The 20951-nt window shown below is 59.4% G+C and overlaps 1 protein-coding gene across 6 annotated transcripts in view; it reads left to right on the top strand.

The window, feature by feature from the left end:
* Positions 1–1752: 1752 nt before the first annotated feature.
* The window catches only part of ADGRL1 (adhesion G protein-coupled receptor L1), a 45923-nt gene continuing 26724 nt past the window's right edge, over positions 1753–20951 (top strand). For 4 of the 6 annotated variants that reach the window (XM_059918303.1, XM_059918304.1, XM_059918298.1 and 1 more), the window contains exons 1-2: positions 1753–2721; positions 18566–18729. In XM_059918303.1, the coding sequence (XP_059774286.1) occupies positions 18660–18729 (70 nt within the window). In that variant the 5' untranslated portion in view covers positions 1753–2721; positions 18566–18659. The remainder of the gene's footprint in view (positions 2722–18565; positions 18730–20951) is intronic. The other 2 variants (XM_059918301.1, XM_059918299.1) reach the window with 1 other exon arrangement.

Genomic DNA, 20951 nt, shown 5'->3' with positions numbered 1-20951 from the left:
GCCAGCCTGGAAGTCTGGAGTCTCTGCCTTTCCCTAAATTCAGCCACAGCCACCAGACAGGCTTCTGGGAAGGGATTCTTAGAGGACAGGTTAATTCACTTGCACATGTTCCCTTTAGGCTTTCTTAGAAATTCATAGTTCCCATCTTAGTCTGCCCCAAGTTTTGTGTATTTACCACGCCACCTGCCCCGCTGTTACTTCCACACTCTTTCCCAATTCCTCACCCATTCTGCAGAGCCAAGTTGGGGTGGTAATGCATTCTCTTCCCTGGAGATAGAGACAAGGGTTTGCCCCCCTCCCCATCCTCAGCCAGTCCCCTTCCTCTATAATCCAGATCGGGACTTGTCTGCCCTACTCCCCCCACTGTTGCCCGCTCTGTGTCTGCCAAGATTCAGCCCAGACTTTGTATGAACTGGCCGGTTTACTATTTAGGCCTCCCTTGGATGGACTCCCTTCCCCGAGGATCCAAGCCAGGGATTTGCTCCTCCCCATCCATCAGTCTTCGCGTTGCACCCATCTTTCATAAAATGCCATGCTTCCAGGTTCGCTCTCCCGAGATCCTCACCGGATCTTACCTCTCAGGACCTTCCCGTACCCGCCCCCCTCAAGGATTCTTGCCACCACCCCCCCCCCTCCAGTTTTTCCTCAGCCCCCACCCTGCACTGAGCTGTCTATTCTGCCGAAGTGCCTATTTTTGGCCCGGGACCCGGTTTTACAGTCCCCACTGTGGGTCTTGGCAGTCACAGCTCTGGCTCCGGGGATCCAAGCCAAGTCGGACTGCCTTCCCCACCCCGGGGGGGTGGGGGGTGCGGGGCTCCCTTCGGTAGCCTCAGCCTGAAACCTGCCCCTCGCCTCACTCGGCCAGATGCCTGGGAGCCCGCCGGTTCCTTGCCCTACTTCTTCAAGTCCACCAGCTGCAGTGTAGTTGCTAGGCTGTGGAAATCCGTACCGAGTTTTTGCTCTTGCCGAGAACCTAAAATTCAATTTTTTTCCTCCCTTCCCCCGCCCCCCTCCCAAAGCGAGACGTTTGAGGTGTTTATACAGATACTGACCTCCCCCTAACACCCCCCTCCCCGCTCCTCCGGCCCGGTCAGCTCCAAGCCCTTGTCCAGTTGCCAGGGATCTTTTGCTCGGGGTATTGTCCCATCCCGCATATTCCAGTCCTGGCTTTGCGGCCCTCCCTCGCCTTTTATTGTAGGTCTGGTCTCCCAGGGTAGCGGCCTCCTCATTGCATTCCCTTCGCATCACCCCTGGATCCTGAAACCGCTTTTACCTGCCCGCTTCGGTGCAGCCAGCGCTCCGGATCCTTTCGTGTCCGAGTCCATCCCTCCTTTTGCCCCTCCTTCTTGCACGTCGCTGCCTGGAAGACGGCCCACGCGCCCCAGCCGCTAAGCAGCCCCCTCCTGGAGCCCCCTGCGAGCCCAGGTCTGGGAACTCTAGGCCAGGTCTTGCTTGTTCCCACTGCATTAGGCATGACGCATTACTCCGTCTCCCGAGGAAGAATCCGGCCCGAAATTTGCGTGCCCCGGGTGCATTTGGCCTTGTCGCAGCTCCCTTCGTTCCTCCCATCTCCATCTAATCCAACCCGGGTTTTGCATACCCCTTCCAGATCTCTCCCATTTCTCCCCTCACCGGGCTCCGCGCCTTTCCTTTACTTCGCTAAGGGCAAAATCCGCTCCGGGTCTTCCTTGAGCTTGTCTCCCCTCCCCCACTTCCCGTTCCAACGCCGGGATCCAGCACGTCTCCTTCCCTCTCCCCGTTTTTCCAGAGGGGCTAGAGGGGGCGAAGGGGAGGAAAATCCATCCCGGGTTTTCGGGCCGGCCCCCGGTGCGCTCGGGCAGGTTGCTGCGGCCGGTCCTGGGCGGCGGCTCCGCGCCGCGTTTTATGCGCGCCCGCGCCCCCCTCCTGGAGCTGGTGCGCCGGAGAGAGGGGCGAGCAGGCGGCTTGTCATTGCTGGTGCCCGGCGCCGGCTCTGTCCGCGCGTCCTGCGGTGCCCACGGGCCCGGCTGAGCGCCCCCCCTCCAGCCACCCCGGGGGCGCGACACCGCCTCGCCCGCCTACAGCCGCGCCCCCCCTCCAGCTCCGCGGCGCCCGCCCCCTATCCGAGCCCCCTGCGGCCACTGCGGGGAGCCCGAGCCGTCGGCGCGGGAGCTGTCGGCGCTGCGGCGCCCCCGCCCCGCCGTCTGCCGAGAAGGCCCCGGCGGATGGGGCCCCGCGGGCCCCGGAGCGGCGCCGCCGGGCGGCGGGGGGCTGCAGGGGCGCCCCAGCTGCCCCGTTAACTCCTCGGCTGCCACCGTCGGAGGGGGCTGGGAAGTCGCCTGGGCGCACACGTGCAGCCTCCGTCGGGGCCGCGGAGCTGCGGGGGAGATGCGGGCAGCTGCTAGCGCCTCTTCGGGGGGCTCCGCCTCGCCCCAGCCCCCGGAGCTCTGACACCGCCCCCGCCCCGCCGCCTCCGCCGCCTCCCTCCCTGGGAGGGGCGCGGACCCGGTCGCCCCCAGCCCCGAGTCTCTGCTGCCGCGAGGGGGCCGCCTTTGGAGCTGTGTAATCCGCTTTTTTTTTTTTTTTTTTAAATTTTTGGTTGGTGGCGGCGGTGCTGGGCCCCGCCAACCCTCGCCCGTTTCCCCCCAGCCCCGGTTCCGGGAGATGTGCCGGGCGGGGGGCCTGGGTTCGCGGAGCCGCAGGAGAGACCCGCAAAGCCGACCCCGGAGCGGCGCTGGACAGGTGAGTGTCTGCGGGCCCAGGGCGAGGGGGACGCCGTACCTGGGCCAGGTGTGTGGGCCGAGGTAGGGAAGATGGGAGCCGGGGCCTGTGCTAGCCGGGAAGGGGGAGGGGATACTGGAGCCGCGGGTTACCGCACAGGAGCGCGAGGGAAATCGAGGGCGGCCTGCACCTCACCCGCACCGGCCAGGGGACCGGGAGGGGCAGCCCCCATGGAGTGTCGGGGGTGCGGATGCGCGGCCGCGGGGTGCCGGTGGGGGGAGGGGACCGCGAGTGTGCCCGCGCGTGGCTGCGTGTGCCCGCGCGCGCGCCAGCCTTTGTGGGGAAGCGGCGCGGCGGTGCCTGCGTGTCCCCGGTGCGTGTGCGCGCGGGTGCTTGGCGCCCTGTTTGTGTAGGTGTTTGGGTGTGAGCGGAGAGGGTGCGTGTGCGCGCCGCGCGCGGGCCCCGGCCCCCAGAGGAGCCGCGTTGGGGGCTGGCACCGCAGGATGCCGGCCTGGGGGTTGTTTTTCTCTGGGAGGCAGAGGCGCGGGGGATGGGGAGGGGTCTGTCTGGGTGTCTGGCCGGCTGTAGCCACCGAGAGCATCTTCTCTTCGCGGTACCCGGTTAAGCGTGGGAAGCTGTGGGGTTTAAGCCACCCGGAGTCGGGCTTTGAGAGCAAGCCCTCCCTCTCTCCCAGGTGTTCATTGGGTAGAGCCTGGGGTTTCAATTGTCATCTTTCCATCTGAGGGTCCTGTGACAGGAGTCCGTGCAGAAGAGGGTGGGCAGCGCTGTGTGTGCTCCAGCCCTGGCCAAAAAGTGGCCCCACAGGCATTTCTCCAGTGCACCCCTGGCACCCATCTGAAGACCGCTAGCCCCCTGCCTGCACACAGCCCGCACGCACATACCTGTCTCTAGTCTTCCAGTCTCGGTCAGCACCCAGCCCCATGCCTACCCAGCACCTCACTGTACCTTCCCCGAAGTCCACTCCTCCCTCCCCCACCTCTCCCCCCAAAGTCATGGCAGCTGAGTGGGTGTCCCTCCATCCCAGCCTTGAGAACAGGGCCCCCTTTCCTCCCGGCTTCTGCAGGACCCAGGGTCTGGGTTCTGCTGCCTACCTCCAAACATGTGGTGTGCAGGGGGGAGCAGGGGGAGGAGTTCAAAATGGCTGCCAAGATGGCTGGTTGTCTCTCCGCCTCTCTCTTTCTCTTTCTCTCCCTCTCTCTGCTTGCCCTGTTCTCTCAGCTGCTTCAGGAGTCATCGAGGAGAGGGGGTTGGACAGTGTGAGGATAGGTGTGGGGTACTACGCTTGAGAGTGGATATCTGCTCTGGGCCTGTGGATCTCGATTCTCCTTGGGGAGAGGCCGTTGATCTCTGCTCCCCTCTCCAGCACCCAAAGGGCCGGCATAAGCCTGTAACCCGACCCCAGTCCCAACTCCTTCACCCCGGCTAGCAGCCTGGGGGCTCCCTGCCCTCCACGTGTTCTCCTAGGCCTGATGCCCTGAATCGGTCATCGGGGTGTCAGGGTGCCCCACGGAGGGTCCCCGTCTCTCATCCTCTCCATCTGCCCCATGGCCAGGGGCTGAGGACTCCCCGGTCAGCCTGGGTCAGGCCCCAGCTCTGGGGGCAGGTGACTTCTCCTTCCTCCCCACTCCCCTCCCACTAATGCCGAATTTATTACTTAAAAGTAGGATGAAAACAGGGAGACTAAGAGAAGGAATACAACCTTCATTATCATATCGAGAAAGTTATCCGTGATCTTCCTAACTAGTAATTTGCCTGCCATGCTGTTCAGAACTGACTTGCCCATTAATTACAGAGATGAAAAATCATCTGGAAAGCAGAAAAGGGAACTAATTCGATCCCTGGCTGGCAACAATGGCCCCCACGCACCGAGCGCATACGTGTGTGCTCACATGTGAGTGCCTGGCCCTCCTGCTGGCATTGCCACCTTCTTCCTCCTCTTCCTCATTGACCTCCCACGGGGCCTTAGCTCCCCCCATGCTTCTTACTCCTGCTCTCCAATGCCCTACCAGGCCCTCCCTCACTCCAGGGGGTGCCCATCCCAACATCCACTTGTGGGGAGCTGGCCTAAGGCAGGATCACCCGTGCTATGTCTGCCCTTGGACGTGGAGACGATGCCCAGGGTTGGGGGAGGGCAGGTAGCTGGGGACCAGCGCATCTGGGCTGTGGGGCCTGCAGGGAGGAGGTGGAAGGCAGGAGACTCGAAGTCTGGTTTCTATTCCCAGCCTGCCCTGGGGAGCCTCTTCTCCTGGGGGGCCCAAGGAGGACCCTGCCGGCCAGTGGGGGAGGGGCCAGCGGGCGCCCTGGCTGCTCCGGAGTCTGTTCGCATCAAGCGATCTGGTCCCGGCCTGGGGTCCACCTGCATGTGCGGGGCTGCCTGCTGCCTGCGCCTGGCATCTGCGTCCTCCCTGGGTGCCCAGGCTGGCAGGAGAGAGTGTGGCGCTTCAGCCCCAGCCTGGGCATCTGGGGGTGGGGGTGCCGATCCCAGGAGGCTGTGCTGCTTGGCCCCAGAATGGGTGCCCGTGATGGAGAACAGGAGGAGCGGGATCCCCGATGTCCCCACCCGCTGGCCACGGGGAGCTGAAGTTTTCAGTCTCTGCCCCCTCCTACCTCTCCAGCCAGACGTGTGGCCAAGGACACACAGAGGGCTGTGGTTTCTGTGTGGGCTCCTCCCGAGGATTCAATTTCCAGACGCCAGACATTTCCCCTCCTCCAGACCCTCCAGGGAGGCGGTGGGGGGGGGGATGCTCCTGAGATGGGGGTTCCCTGGGTCTGGAACTGGACCTGACGGCACCAGCACTCCTCCCAGCTCTCGCCTTGGCCACCCTGATGAAAAAGAAAGTGGGGTCCCAGGTGGGAGGGGGCTGCTGAACAGAGGTCTGGAAGTGGCTCCCACTGCCCCTAGAATCCAGTCCTGTGTTACACGTCTGTCTGCACCTGTGTGTACCTGTTCTGTGTGATTTGGATGGTGACCTGGACGAGCCTGTGTGCAGCCGGCCACGTGTCCGACAGGCTGGTCCTATGTTCATAAGGGTCTTTTGTGTGCTAGTGTTTGTGAGTTTTGCAGAGGGGCTGGCAGTGTGTGTGTGTTTCCATGTGTGAGCAGCTCTCTGCATCTTGTGGGCACCTGCAGGCGTGCTCCCAGGTGTATGTATGTGGGGCTCCTTGGAGCGAGGCTGGGTGCACCTCTTCATGAAATCTGTGAATATTTGCCAAGTGTCTTTTCACTAGGCGCTGTGCTGGGGACGCCGTGGGGACGGTGCCCCAGTCTTGTCCTCAGGGAGCACACAGTCTAGTGACAAAAGCAATTTCAGTCAAGGGGCTCCTATCGCAGCAGTGGGGGAGAAGGCTTGTGTCTCCCCATCCAGAAGGGCCAGAGTCCCAGCTGGGGAGAGGCAGCCCTCGACTCGGAAAACAGCAGCCCCTGCGTCTTGGCACCACAGCAAATCCCAATCCCGTGGGGTGTCCTGTGGTCCAAACCTGCATGACCTTCCTTATCACCTCTTCCCCCTCACCCCCTCTCTCCTCACTGCTCCTAAACGCAGTCCTACCCCAGGACCTTTGCACTGGCCGCTCCTTCACTTGGACCCCTCACCCAGACATCTGCAAAAACTTTGTTCCCTCACCCGCTTCAGATGTCACCTCCTCAGTAACCTTTACCCATGCAACCTGTTTAAAATTGCAGCTTCCCACCTGCCTCCTGACTTTCCGTAGCGCTGATGGCTTTTCGCACACTCTGTAATTTCCTGATTTATTGTGCCTGTTTGTTTATCGTCTGTCTCCCCGACCAGGATCCAAGTGCTCAGGGAATTTGTTACTTGGTTTGCTTTCGGATGCCAGGTGCCTAGACTTATGCCTGGCCCACAGTAGATGCTCAAGAACTCTTAGCTAAGTCGGAGGGGGCCTCTCAAAGGACTGGAGACCCCAGGCGACTCCCCCCAGGCTTTGCACAGTGAGGGCTCCCCATCGACCCCTGTCCCTTTGGGGGATCCAGGGCTACCCACCAGGGGCCAGACCAGGCCAGCTCTGCACCTGTCCCATGCAGACACCTGTGAGGCCTCTCCCTGGGGTGGCCTCATGGGTGCTCTTGTGTGTGAGGGTGTCAGCGTGGGGAGGCGGCTCCTCTGCAGGGCTGCGTGCATATAGGGTTTAGAGCCTGGAGGGTAATGTGGGGCCCCCCCTGCCCTTGCCAGGGGTAGGAGTGCCACGGTCAAGGACTGAGCAACCCCTCCTTCGTGGGGGCACTAGCCCAGGCTCTCTCTCACGCCCCACCCTTGTTTCAGTGGTCTGTGCCGGCACTGGGGAATTAGCCAAGTAGAAACCCCCCTGCCACCCTCCCCCCAACTTCAAAATTTGGGGAAGATAAAAATTGCAATAAATAGATGCCCAGGCTAAAAATAGCCTTGCCCACCCACCCCCCCCCCCTCCAAAAGCTAAAAATAGCCAGGTCCTCTCCCTCAGGGGCTAAAAATACCCGGTAGGCCAGGCCGCCAGGTGGGTGCTCCTGTCCAGGGTCGGGGAGGTGGTGCAGACAGGTGAGGGGCCCAGGGCAGGGTGTCCCGGCTGTGGCGTTCCTGACACTGGGGCTGTGTCGTTCTCGGCAGGGGGAGTGACCTGTGCATCATAGGACTTTTTAACGTCCCTAGCCTCAACCCTCTAGATACCGGTAGCATGCCCCCCTGCCCCACCCCCCGCCAGTTGTGACACCTAAAAATGTCTCCAGACATTGCCAAACAGCCTGGGAAGAGGAGCAAAATTGTGCACCCTCCCAGGTGAGTACCTCTGCTGTAGATCAGGGGTCGGCAAAGTCCCTCTGTGAAGACCCAGACAGCAAGTATTGGAGACTTTGGCGGGCTTACTAGTCTTCTTCTCCCTCTTCTTCTTAACCCTTTGAAAGTGGCAAAACCATTTTTAGCCCATTGGCTGTGGGCAGTGTCCAGGCCACAGGTGCCCAACTCCCACCCTGCAGCACCAGCCCCCTCCCGCCCCATTGCCCCTGGTGGTGAAGGTCAGGGCATCCTTGGATGCACCCTCATCAGCAGAGGGACAGCCCCACTGGGGGCAAGTCTGGTGCTGTCTGTCCCTTTCACCTCCCTGCCTTCACCTCCTCCCACTCCCCTGTGCTCGCTCCCTCACTGGTTCTCAAACATGCAGGCCCCGGCCAGCCCCAGGGCCTTTGCACGAGTCTTCTCCTCCCTGGGCACCTCTGTGGCTCCTCCCTCAGCTTCCCAGAGCTTTGCTGACGTGTCCAGCCTTTCCCCATCACCGTATTTAAGATTGCATGACACATACACACAACACTAGTACATCACGGGATTGACCTCTTTAGTGTTCTTTGTGTCTGACTCGTACCTGGCTGTCTCTCCAGCACCTAGATCGGTGCCTGGTGCACAGTACGTGCTCTAAAAGAGACGCGTAGGATTACTGGATACCACTTCTAAGCCCCATAACCAGTGTTGTGAGACTTTCAACCCGTTTCCCTGGGGAAGAGACAGAATGCAGAGGAGGGAGGTGGGGGCCTCGTCACACAGCCTAAAGTGGGCACAGCTGGGATTTGAACCTAGGACCCCGAGACCCAGGGCCTCTTCCCTCTCGCCCTGCCGAGCACCGTCTCCCCATCCCTCTGGTCTCTGCCCCTTCGCTGCTAGTCTGGTGGTAGCAGAGGGCCCCAGAGCCTTCTTCCGTGCGCTCTGCCTCAGGCCCTGGCTCCCATGACTGTTTTCAGCACTGGTCTGCATGCCTGGAGTGAGTGCGAGGCTTGTGGCCAGTCAGGGAACACCTTGGGGTGGAAATGGACCACAGGCCACCATGGTACCAACCCACTGCGGCGAGGAGCGTCAAAGAGGTGCCCGGTTGGCCTGCAAGTCAGGGAGAGCTTCCTGGTGGAGGGGGCTTCCCAGCTAAGATCTGGAGGGGAAAGAGGGATAAAGTGGAGGAGAGGGAGAGTTTGTGAGAGGGAGGGGCCCGCCCTAAGGTCAGAAGGAAGGGGGTGGCTGGGGGGGAAAGGAAAGACATTTCCTGGCCAGGCGGGGAGAGAGGACGCCGGTCTTGGGGGCCGAAGGACTGTTTGTGGGTTTGCGTTTCTACTTGTCCACGGGGCTGGGGAGGCCTGTGAAGGGGTCAAGGCCCATGAGACATGGTTGGAATGTTTAGCATGCGCTCCCTCTGGCTTGCTTTGTAGGAGAGAACTGCAGAGGGCGGGTGGGCGGGGCGGGGGGGGCAGTGGAGAGGCCAGTGTGGGTAGGAGGCCGCCACAGCCGTCAAGGTGAAGGCCCAGGTGGAGGCCTTGAGACATTAGAGATGGACCCGTGTGGGGCTTTCGAGACAGAGTTGACATGATTTAGTAGATGATTGGTTGGAAGGCAGAGGGAAGGGGAGGGGGAGGGGGAAAGTGCAGGTTTCTGGTTCTGACAGCAGTGTGGACCTGGAGAAACAAGGAGGGGGGGGGGGTGGGGCGCACCCTCTGCTCTCAGCAGCACCCCTCCTCACATACACAGTCTGATCTCCCCTTGCCAGCAGCAGTCTGTGAGTACCCGAGTCAGGGCACGTCTTGTCCCCACTCAGAACGTCCACGGCTCCCACCTCACTCCCACAGGCCCTGCTCACTGTGCCCTGTAAACCCGCCCTCACCTCTTCCCTCTCTCCCCTCACTCACTGGGCCAGAGCCACACTCCAGCACATTCCTACCTCAGGGCCTTTGCATATGCTGTTCCCACTGCCTGGATACTCTTTCTCCAGTACCTAGATGGCTCCCCTCCTTGAGACCTTTGCTAAAATGTTACCTTCTTGGCCAGGTGTTCCCTGACCACCCCATCTACATTTGCACCCACGCATACCCCCTTCACTCTCTCTCTCCCCTACAAGCCTATTTTCCTCCAAAGCACTTGTGACCAGGTGGGAGCTAGGTAACTATCCACTGAATGGACAACCTCTTCTATGGGTCTGTTTCATCTTCGTTCATTAAACAAATTAACAAGAACCCTCTCCTTGCCCAGGGCTGGGCATGCAACAGAGAGCCAGGCCAAGCCACGATGGAACTTTCCCTGGTGGGATAGACTTTCAACTGCAGAGCCCAAGTCCAATTAGGGGAGTAAAATGTGGAGACCCAGTGTGCCGCTAGTGTGGGTACGGGAGGGACCAACACAGTCCTGGCAGGCAGAGACTTTTGGAGGAAGAAGGGACAGAGGGCAGGAGTCCTCTGGGTATGTGAGAGAGAGATGTGGAGGGTGAGGATAGGCCAGAGCAGAGAAGGTGATGAGAAGGTAGCAGGAGACCAGGGCCTGAAATGCCATGTTGAGGCCTCTGAGGCAATAGGGAGCCATGGAGGACTGTAGGCAGGGAGGGATGTGATTGGGTTTTCATTTTGCAAAGATCATTCTGGCTGCAGGGTAGAGATCCGAAGTGGTGGGAGTAGCAGATAGATGGGGGAGACCAGGGAGGAGGCATCCAGGGAGAAGGGGAGGTTTTGAATGGTCCCACCCCCTGCAGTCCAGCACCACTTGGCAGCCAGAGTGACCTTTTAAAATTTACAAGACAGACAAACCCCACCCTGTGGCGCCGACATCTAGTGGGAGAGAGATAATAAGCAAATAAGTAAAACGCGTGGCTGGCATGCTAGCGATGAGTGCCATGTAGAAATAAAGCCAGAGCAGGATGCAAGAGTGCTGGGGCCAGCAGGGCCTCCCAGAGCAGGCAGCGTTTGCGTAAAGACCTGAAGGAGGCAAGGGAGAAGCTATGCAGGTATCTGGGGAGGAGGGAACGGCCAGTGCAAAGGCCCTGAGAGGGGACTGTGCCTGGTGTGAGTGAGTAAGGGGGAAAGTGTAAAGAGGTGAAGGTAGGGAGGGGACAGGGCAGAGTGTGCAGGGCCTTGTGGGCCGAGGAAGGGCTTTGGCTTTTGCTCTGAGTGAGGTGGGAGCCATGGAAGGTTCTGAGCAGAGGAGGGATGTGCCCAGACTCAGATGCTCACAGGCGCCCTCTGGTGGCTGTATGTGGAACAGACGGGGCAGCAAGGGTGGAGAGCTGGGAGACAGGGGAGGAGGCGACAGGGCTGGACCAGGGAGGGGACCAAGGAGTCAGGAGAAAGTGAGCAGATTCTGAAGAAGGAGACGCAGGAGCTGCTGCAGGGATGAGAGGAGAAGAGGGGTCCAGGATATCTGTATGGTTCTTGAGCGCCTGGGAGGACTGGGCTGCCCTCTGCTGAGATATGGGAAGATGAGGGGGTGGAGCTGAGGGTTTGGTGGGGACCCTGCCCTCCCTGAGCCCACAGCCCCCTTCCTGAAGGAGGTTATGTGCCGGACACTCTCTGGGCACTTGCTCCGTCTCTGTGAGGGAAGTCTGTTAGTCCCAGAGTAGGGATGGGGAAATGGGCTCAGAGAGGCCAAGAGCCTGGCCCGAAATCACACAGCAGATTGAGATCCAGGAGCCAAGTCCTTGGACCTATCCCAGGGCCTGCTAGTTACCCACCCTGCCATGCCCGAGGGTTTCCTGGAGGAGATGGGCCTGTGGAGCTGGGCTCTCGGGCTGCTGGGTTTGGGGAAGACTCAAGGCTGCTGGGGACGGAGCAAGAGGCAGGAAACTTGTGTTGAGGGGCCCGGAACCCCGCTGTTGGTGCGCCGGCCCCCACCCCCAACCCCGCATTCAGACTCCCACCCACTCAAGCACTGAGGGTTGCCATGGCAACCTCGCTGGATGGCAAGGTAGCAGCGCCTCCCCTCCTCCAGCAGCTGGTTCTCCTCCTATCACCCACCCTCCCCTGCCCCATCCCAGGGCAGCTGAGGACAGAGCCTGGGCCGTGTCACCCGGCCCTGGGACCCCACTGCACCCGCCCCTTGACTTGAAACTGATGTGGGGCTCAGGCAAACCCGGAGGCAGGTGTGGGACCAGTGGGCGGCCCATGTGACCTGGGGGTCCGACACACCTGGGGCTCAGAGGGTGGTGGGCCCTGTTTCCCATGGGTTAAATTGGGGTCACTCAAGCCCTCTGAGGCTCGAGGTGGGGACAGACACAGGTGGGGGCTCACCTGACCCCTGTGGGCGTGTCCACTTCTGAGGATGCTTACACAGATGCAGTGGGGGCCCAGAGGAGGGGGCTTTCGAGGGCCCCCAGGTCTCCCCAGCTCCCCATGCTCAGCCTGGGGTTCAAAGACCCCTTGCCAGTCAGGTGCCCCTGGGATCTCACTTTCCTCTTGTGTAAAATGTGGGTATACACCCCCTGCCCCCTTACTAAGTTCTTCTGAGGATTAAAGGAGATACAGGCATGCAGTGCTCAGAATGGGGCACAGAGGTGTCAGCCGCTGCCCCTGGCATCATGGGTGGTTCTGGCAAACTGGAGATCCCAGCTGAGTCCACACACCCTGTAGTTGAAAGGCTCCCCTGAAGTTGTGTGGTTCAGGGCCCTGCCCCCATCTCTGCCTCAACTCCCCCACCACGTGCCCTGACACCCTGTGCGAGTTTGCTAGGGCTGCTGTGACCACATACCCCAGACTGGGTTCTGACAACAGAAATTTATTATCTCCCAGTTCTAGAGGCCCGGAGTCCAAGATGAAAGTGTCAGCAGGGTTGGTTCCTTCCTCTCCCCTGGCTTCTGGTGGTTTGCCAGCAGTCCCTGGCTTGTAGACGCATCACCCCAATCTCTGCCTCCGTCTTCACGTGGCGTTCTCCTTGGTGGGGCGGGGGGGGGGTGTCTGTGTCCAAATATCCCCTTTTTATAAGGACACCAGTCTGATTGAATTAGGGTCCACCCTAATGACCTCGTTCATTTTAACTTGACTACCTCTTTATGTCCAAAGAAGATCCCATTCTGAGGTGCTGGGAGATAGGATGCCAGTGTATCTTTTTAGGAGGGGAACACAATTCCATTCATCCCAAGGCCTCGGGGGTAGTCAGGCCTGCGCCTCCCAGGTGGTTCCCACCTATCCACGTCTGACCTCCCCTCCTCGCTTAGGTGAGCCTCAGGCAGCAGGCGAAACTCCCCGGGGCCGAGTGGGCGTGCAGTCAGGCCAGGAAGAGAGGGAACAGAAGTTGCAGTGCCCAGTTCCCCTGCTCCAGCCCCGAGGTGCGGACAGTTCTGGGGGTGCCTGGGGCTTCCTGGAGGAGCTGCTGCAGGGAAGGGGCTTCAGGGAGCAGCAAGCAGCCCATGAGGAACACCTTCTGTGCCCCTGAGGCAGTGGTGCCCAGCCTGTGTGGGCCAGGCTTGGGCCCCAGGTCACAGGGCAGACGCCCCATCCAGCTGCCCCCACCACCATCCTTGTGTTCATCTGGTCGATATTTGTTTGAGGACCTACTGCACGTCTAGGCACCAAGGGACGGCCTCGGGAGCTTCCATTCTCCGGGGGCTACAAAGGAAATCCACGAGCGGACAAGTCAAGTCACACAGCAGTGACGTGATTGGTGGGGGATGGTGGTGACAGTTCGGCCCAGGACACTCTGTACTCACTATGCACCGGGCATGGCCCTGTGTGTTTCACGGGTATGAATTCATCTTGTCGTGCAGCTACGCTATGAGGTAGCCCCATTTTACCGAGAGGAAGATGGAGACGTGGGAGGTTATGGGATGGTGGGGACGGGACAAACGGGCACTGAACGCAAGGTGCTATGGTGCAGGGTGGCGGAGGCCCACCCGCATCTCTGAGGAGGGGACATGAGCTGAGATCGAAGGGACACAGGCCGAGACTGCATGGTGGGAACCAGCGTGGCTGGAGCAGCGGGAAAGGGGCAGGAGCCGGGCGTGCGTGACCTCATGGCATGTGGAGTGGGAGCCTCGGCAGGGATTTAAGCAGGAGAGCAATGTGTCGACTTTTTTTTTTTTTTTTTTTTGGCCATGCTGAGCGGCTTGTGGGATCTTAGTTCCTCGAACCTGGGCCCTCGGCAGTGAAAGCACCAAGTCCTAACCACTGGACCACCAGGGAATTCCCAACATTGTCTTTAAAAAGTCCCTCTGTGGAAACAACCTGAGTGTCCATCAATGATGGATAGGGTATTGCCTGGTGGGCCAGTGGTTAGGACTGCTTGCTTTCACTGCCGAGGGCATGGGTTCAATCCCTGGTCAGGAAACTAAGATCCCACAAACTGCCTGGCACGGCCAAAACAAAAACCAAAAACTTTGACATCTACACACTACTACATATAAAATAGATAACTAATAAGGACCCTGTATAGCACAGGGAACTCTACCCAATACTCTGTAATGGCCTATATGAGAAAAGAATCTAAAAAAGAGTGGATGCAGGTATAAATGATTCACTTTGCTGTACACCTGAAATTAACACAACATTGTAAATCAACTATACTCCAATAAAAAATTTTTAGGACTTCCCTGGTGGTGCAGTGGTTAAGAATCCACCTGCCAATGCAGGGGACACAGGTCCAATCCCTGGTCCGGGAAGATCCCACATTGCCGCAGAGCAACTAAGCCCGTGCACCATAACTACTGAAGCCCGCGGCACCTGGAGCCCATGCTCTACAACAAGAGAAGCCACCGCAATGAGAAGCACATGCACCGCAACTAGAGAAGGCCTGTGCGCAGCAACGAAGACCCAACGCAGCCCCCCCAAAATTTTTTATTTTTAAATGATGAATGGGTAAACAAAATGTGGTCCGGCTGTACAGTGGAATATTACTCAGCCAGAAAGAGGAATAACTGACACAGGCTACAACACGGGTGAACCTCAAAAACGTTTTGCTGAGTGAAGGAAGTCACACACAAAAGGCCACAGATTGTATTGGGATTAGCCAAAAAGTCCGTTCGGATTTTTCCATAACTTCTTATGGAAAAACCCAACCGAACTTTTTGGCCAACACGATATGACTCCATGCATATGAGATGCCCAGAACAGGCAAATGCGTAGAGACAGAAAGCAGATGAGTGGTCGCCAGGGCCTGAGGGGAGAGGGGAGAGGGAGTTCTTGATTAACGGGTACCAGGTTTCCGTTTGGGGTGATACAAACGTTTTGGAAATAGATCGCAGTGGTTGTGGCACAGCATTGAGAATGCAGTTAATGCCACTGAATTCTGTACTTAAAAATGGTTAAATGACGAGTTTTATGTCACATATATATATATATATTATACCATAATGTTTTTAAAGGCCCCTCTGACTGCCAGTGGCGGGTGAGGGGAGGCGGGGGGAGCCTGGGCTGCGGGAGTGAGAGGGGCTGGAGGGCGGCTGGGAAGAGGTCAGGGCCGTTTGGTAGAGATGGTGATGCCCAGGTCTGGAGGGGGGCTGCCGAGGATGGACGGGTGGACGCTGGGGTGTTCTGGAGGTGCAGACCCAGGACTTACTCCTGAACTGGCTGTGGGGGTGAGGGAAAGAGGAACCCAAGATTTTGACTCCTGGGGTTTTGGCCCAAGGACCTGGGAGGAGGGGGGGACCAGGCACTGAAATGGGGGACTGTGTCCAGTCTGGTCAGTCTCCAGATGCTTCGGAGACCCAGATGGGGGTGTAGACCTGAGGAGGGAAGCGGGGCGGGGACTCAGATGTGGCAGTCGTCACGGTACAGATGGTGTCTAAAGCCACGAGGCTGGTTGGATCCCTGAGGTGGGGTGTGGACGGGGAAGAGGCCTGGGGTCCTGGTGTCCCGGGGTGCAGCCTGGGAGGAGGAGAGGAGCCGCCTCCTTCAGATGGACGTTCCCCGTGCCCTGACTCTCACTCTGCTGTGACAGCACCCTCTGATGGGTCCCTTGCCGGTCTACTGTGTACGTAGACTGTGGTCCTTACCAGAACCCTGCAGATTCGAGGTTTCGAGGGAACTGGGGGCGTGAGTGGGGAGGACCCGCTCAGGGTCACGGGGCATGAAATGGCAGGGTCGGGCTCCAGACCCACATTGGCTGGCTGCCCCCAGAGCCTGGCAATCCAGCAGCCTCTCCAGCATTAACCAGACGCTAAGGAGTTTAACTCCCTAAGGGAGAGCCAGGGAGGAGATACTCACCAGTTTCACTCTCTAGGGGAGGGTCAGGGAGGGGAGCATCCATCAGCCTAGGGTCAGTCCCCCCCACCATCTGACCATGGCTGGAAGATGGGGTGCAGGAGAAATGAAGTGGTGAAGAACACCCCCCCCACCATGTAAAATTGTAAAGTGCTATGAAATGAACCAAAACCCATCAAAGGCCATATGTGGACAGGGTTGCGGGATAAGAGACAGTTGTGGGCTGAGGAAGTAGAGGGGGGAGTTTCCTGAAGGCTGGGCGCTGGGGAGGGTGCAGAGAGCTGCTGCGGGTCGGGATCGGGGAGCAGGGCTGCAGGGTTGCCCTGGGAAACTACCTTCCCGTCTCACATGAGAGGAGACAGGCCTGGAGGGATGTCCCGCCCCATGAGCGAGCTGCCCTCATCTTTCTTGAGAACCTGTGCTGAGTCCCTGCCCTCAAGTTGCTCATGGTCTAGTGGGGAAGGTAATTTTTACAAGAATGTAATTTCAGGTGCCGTGAATTAAAAATGGGGCTAGGGACTTCCCTGGCGGTCCAGTGGTTAGGACTCCGTGCTTCCATTGCAGGGGGCAAGGATTCGATCCCTGGTTGGGGAGCTAAGATCCTGCATGCTGTGCGGCATAGCCAAAAAAAGAAACAAACAAACAAAAATGGAGCTGAAGGATGGCAAGCGAGGGCGGCGGGAGTGGTTAGGGTGGTCGGGGTAGGTCACTCTTCTGGGGTGCCCTTGAGGTTGAGCCCTGAATGGTGAAAAGCTCCAGCAGGCGTGTGGGGATGCTGGGAGAGCATTCCAGGCAGAGGAGCAGCCCAGGCAAGGGCTCGGGCTGGAAGGAAGCTGGAGCTTCTAGGAACGGGAAGTGGGTAGGCTGGAGAGCATGGTGTTGCTGGGTCACCAGCGGCCTCTAGGCCCTGATGAGGAACAGAGACCCCAGGGGAGGGCAGAGTGGGAGGTGAATACTCGGATTTACATCATTAAATGGTCCCTTAGCACTGAGTGGAGGGCAGGCGTGGAGGCAGGGAGGCTGGGAGGAGGAGGAGGAGGCCGGGACAAGCATCCACGTGCAGCAGGATGGTGGCCTGGTCCTGGTGGTGGCACTGAGGGCCAGAAGTGGGCAGGTTGGTGAGATACTTTGGAGGCAGAGCCCGTGGGACTTGCTGATGGAGTTTATGAAGGGGAGGGGAGGAGAGGAGTCAGGAATTGAGGAGGATTCCTAGGTTTGGGTTCTGAGATTCATTCAACAAGCATTCATTGCTGTGTGTCAGGCCTGTTCTAGAAGCAGGAGCAAAACAAAGCCATTCAATGATCCCTGCCGGTGCAGGGGCCCTTCCATAAAAGGGAGAAGTAGTTACATTTGAACCAAGGCCCAAAGGGGGTGCGGCAGCAGAGGAAGAGGCCATGTGAATAAATGGTGGACAGAAGATACATGCAGAGGAAGTGACAAGTGCAAAGGCCCCGGGGCAGGACCTGGTGTGGTTGAGGAATAGCAGGAGTGGCTGGAGCAGAGGTGGGGACAGGGAGTTAAATCGACTGGCGGATAGGCTTTCATTTTGCGGGGGGAAACAGTAGTCGGGGTTCTTTTGAGAGATTCCAAACTGGAAATAAGGGATTTGGAAAGTATTGGCTGGTCGGTGGTGTTGAGACCGTAGGACAGGCTGGGGTGACGGTGGGAGAGGACAGACCAGGGGTTTGCACACTGGAGGGCCGGTTAAAACAGGTGCTGGGGAATTCCTTGTCGGTCCAGCGGTTAAGACTCTGTACTTCCACTTCAGGGGGCACGGGTTCGATCCCTGTTCAGGGAACTAAGATCTTGCATGCCGCGCGGTGCGGCCAAAAAACAAACAAACAAACAAAAAAGCATGGGGTGCTGACCCTCCTCAGAGAATGTGCATTTCTAGCAAGTTCCTGGCCAGGCTGGTGCACCTGGGCTGGGGCCATATTGGAGAACCGGGGTGTAGATAAAGCAAAGGACTAAAAGTAAAGATCTGGGTGTCCAGTCTCGAGAGGATCCAGGGGAGACGGAGGCAGTGAGAAGAGGAGAGGCCATGAGGGAGAAGAAGTGGGTCAGAACCCGGCTCTGTGCCCTCAGAGCCGCTGTGCCTGAGGATGGGCAGACGGGGTGGGCTTGGGGGGAATTGCAGGGGTCGCCACACAACTTCCACCCCTCTTTCACCCTCCCTGGCACCCCAGGGGCTGCACCCACCCCTCACCCTGCCTGCTTGTCTCCAGCTTACCCTGAGGGTTCCCCCTGAGAGGAAAGAGGGGACTCAGTCATCCCTGGTCCCTGATCTGTGGCGCCAGCCAGCTGGATTCTAATTAGCTACCAGAGCCAGAGAAACGGGAAGCAGGGGACCAGGGGTGGGGACCTGGATTCCTGCCCAAGACCCAGAGGCTGCAAGCTGCGGCCAAGACGCCTGGGTCCCCCACCCTGGACGCTGTGCTGGGTGAGAAAGCTGGGGCGGGGGAGACAAATAGGCAGAGTCTTGATTTCGGGTCGGGGAAGAGGCTTCCAGAGGGCTCTCCTCCTCCGTGATGGAGGGTCTGAGGCCTGCCTGGGTACAGGTGGGCCCTTCATAGCTGTGACAGCCTGAAGCGTTGCCCCAGCCACCCGAGGGGGGCTGTCAGACCCCAGGAGGTGCTTCCAGGAGGTCCAAGATGCCCAGATGGGTGGGTCCATCTGTTGGGGTGGGAGTGGAGGGTGCAGTGTAAGCCAGAGGCCTTGGAGGGGGGTCAGCCTCTGGCCCAAGGGTGCAGCTTCTGTCAGATACGGCTGGCTCGAGGGGGTTACATCGCCCAGCCCCTCTTGGGGCTGCAGGATGGAAGCCCTCAGCCGCCAGCAGGAGGAGAGGGGACCGGCCCAAACACCCCTCCTACTAGGCCCGCTGGGGGTCGGCCGCTGCCCCCACCTCACTCTCCCTGTCCTCCCCAGACTGGTGGGCCAGGCCGTGGCACCCACCTGGTGATGCGGGGCGAGGCCGCCTGCACAGGCCACTGAGAGCCCCGAACGCGCCCCAGCCGCCACCATGGCCCGCCTGGCCGCCGTGCTCTGGGGTCTCTGCGTCACTGCCGTCCTGGTCACCTCGGCCACCCAAGGTAGGTGCTGCTGGGGCTGGGGAGGGGCCGTGCCTCCAAAACCCTGCCAGGAGGGCGGATAGAACACTGAAATACCTCCCGACCACTCGTTACGGTACCCGCTTCAGACCACTCAGAACCAGGCCAGAGGAAGACTTGGTGATTATGCCCCCTAGTGCCACCAAGGGGTCCCCGGATCAGCCCCTCACCTCCCAACCCAGAGCACCAGGGTCCATCCCACCGGGGGTCCTAGAGCCTGGGATTCGGGATGTGGCCCCCCGGGACCGGGACAGGCCTTCCTGGTGAGCCGATGCTCTTCTGTCTAGTGTGTGTCTCTCTCAGTGTGATTACGTCTCCGAGGCTCTCGCTGGGAAGAAGGTTTAATTAAAGCATGCCCGCTGACGTTTATTTAAAAACAACTAATTACCCGGCTCGGCCCTATGCCGTTCCCGGGATCCTGCACACACCACAATTAGCGCCCCGAGCCTGCCCGCCCACCCTCACCGATTACTCAATTACAATCCCCATGGTGGGCCCAGGTGGGGGCAAGGGCAGGGCGGGAAGAGAGGCAGCGAGAGGAGGCCCTCTAGCCTCGCCCTCGCCCTGGGTGTGCCCCCTGCCTGCCCCTCCCAGCCCTGTCTGGAGGGCATTCATGGTGGACCCTGCTCCCCAGTGCTCCCTCATACAGCCCCACCCTCTGGGGAGCCACAGAGGTGAAGGGGGCATTGTTCAGCCGTGCCACAGGGCCTTGGCACTGCTCCAGCCAGCTTGCACCCTCCCCTCCCCCAGCACCCATGTTCTCTACCTATCCAGGTCCTGCCCCACAGCCCCAGCTGGCCTGGGAGGGGCTGCTTCCACCCCCCAGACCCATCCAAGCCAGCCCTCCACCCCCGGCCTCCTTCCCGGGTCCAGGAAGGGCTAAAATTAGCTGCGGAAGCAGATGATGCTAGAGGAACGCACGTAAAACTTTGCGGCAAGTGGGACTCAACTCACCCCAAAAAACCCTGAGGGCCTAGCTGCCAACGCCGTTGGGCCCCCAGGTGGCATTGGAGGCACTAGATCTTGAAAAAGGGGCCCATTTGGCTCTGCTGCCATCATGCACTGGTGCCTTCTCTTCATCTACAAGTGACAGTCCCCATCTTGGAGCCCAGGGCCACTCTGTGCATCCCCACTTCCCTCTGGCACCCTGCAAGGCTTGGCTGGGACCAGTGTCCAAGAAGGTGGCTGACCCAGCAGGCATGGACGGTACTGAGCCCACTCCGTCCAACAGAGACTCGCTGCCTTAATCATCTTAATGATAACAGTAATTAGTGGCTTGCCATCTCACTGTGTACCGTGTGCACTGCAACCCTCTGCATGGATCTATGAGATAGGCGTTATCAGCTCCTTAGGGAACGAAACGGGGGCACAGAGCTGGTCAGTGACTGGATGAGGCCACCAGCCAGGGAGTGGCCAAGCCGGGATTCAAACCCCAGCCAGGGACTTCCCTGGTGGCGCATGGTTAAGAACCGCCTGCCAATGCAGGGGACACAGGTTCGAGCCCTGTTGCAGGAAGATCCCACATGCCGTGGAGCAACTAAACCCGTGCGCCACAACTACTGAGCCCATGTGCCACAACTGCTGAGCCTGCGCGTCTGGAGCCTGTGCTCCGCAACAAGAGAGGCCGCGATAGTGAGAGGCCCGCGCACCGTGATGAAGAGTGGCCCCCGCTCGCCGCAACTAGAAAGAAAAGCCCTCGCACAGAAATGAGACCCAACACAGCCAAAAATAAATAAATAAATAAATATTTTTTTAAAAAAACCAGCCAAGAGAAGCGGTGCATGGAGCAGTATCCAGGAAAGTTCCATGCACGGGGTTCTGGCGGTCCGCTTCCAGTGCAGTCACGGGCAGCAGGAACTCTCCTGGCAATGATAAGTGACAACACGCGTGTTGTACAGCCAACCCAGGAAGCTCCCCTGAGCCTTGGTGTCCAGAGTCTTTACTGGGGCTCAGTCACGTAGACATGGCTGACCTCAGCCTCCAGCCCCTCCAGAGGTCAGCTGATACCGCATGACCCAAAGCGCCTACCTGGAACCGCATTGTTAGTATACTAGTTTGCTAGGGCTGCTGTGACAAAATACCACAGACTGGGAGACTTAAGCAATAGAAATGTATTCCCTCCCAGTTCTAGAGGCCAGACGTCCAAGATCAAGGCGTCAGCAGGGTTGGTTCCTTCTGAAGGCCACAAGGGAAGGATCTGTTCC

Source organism: Balaenoptera ricei, chromosome 3 (assembly GCF_028023285.1).
Source record: "Balaenoptera ricei isolate mBalRic1 chromosome 3, mBalRic1.hap2, whole genome shotgun sequence".
Taxonomy (NCBI): Eukaryota; Metazoa; Chordata; class Mammalia; order Artiodactyla; family Balaenopteridae; genus Balaenoptera; species Balaenoptera ricei.
The sequence above is the reverse complement of the archived record's forward strand: the minus strand, read 5'-3'. Positions and strand labels throughout refer to the sequence as shown.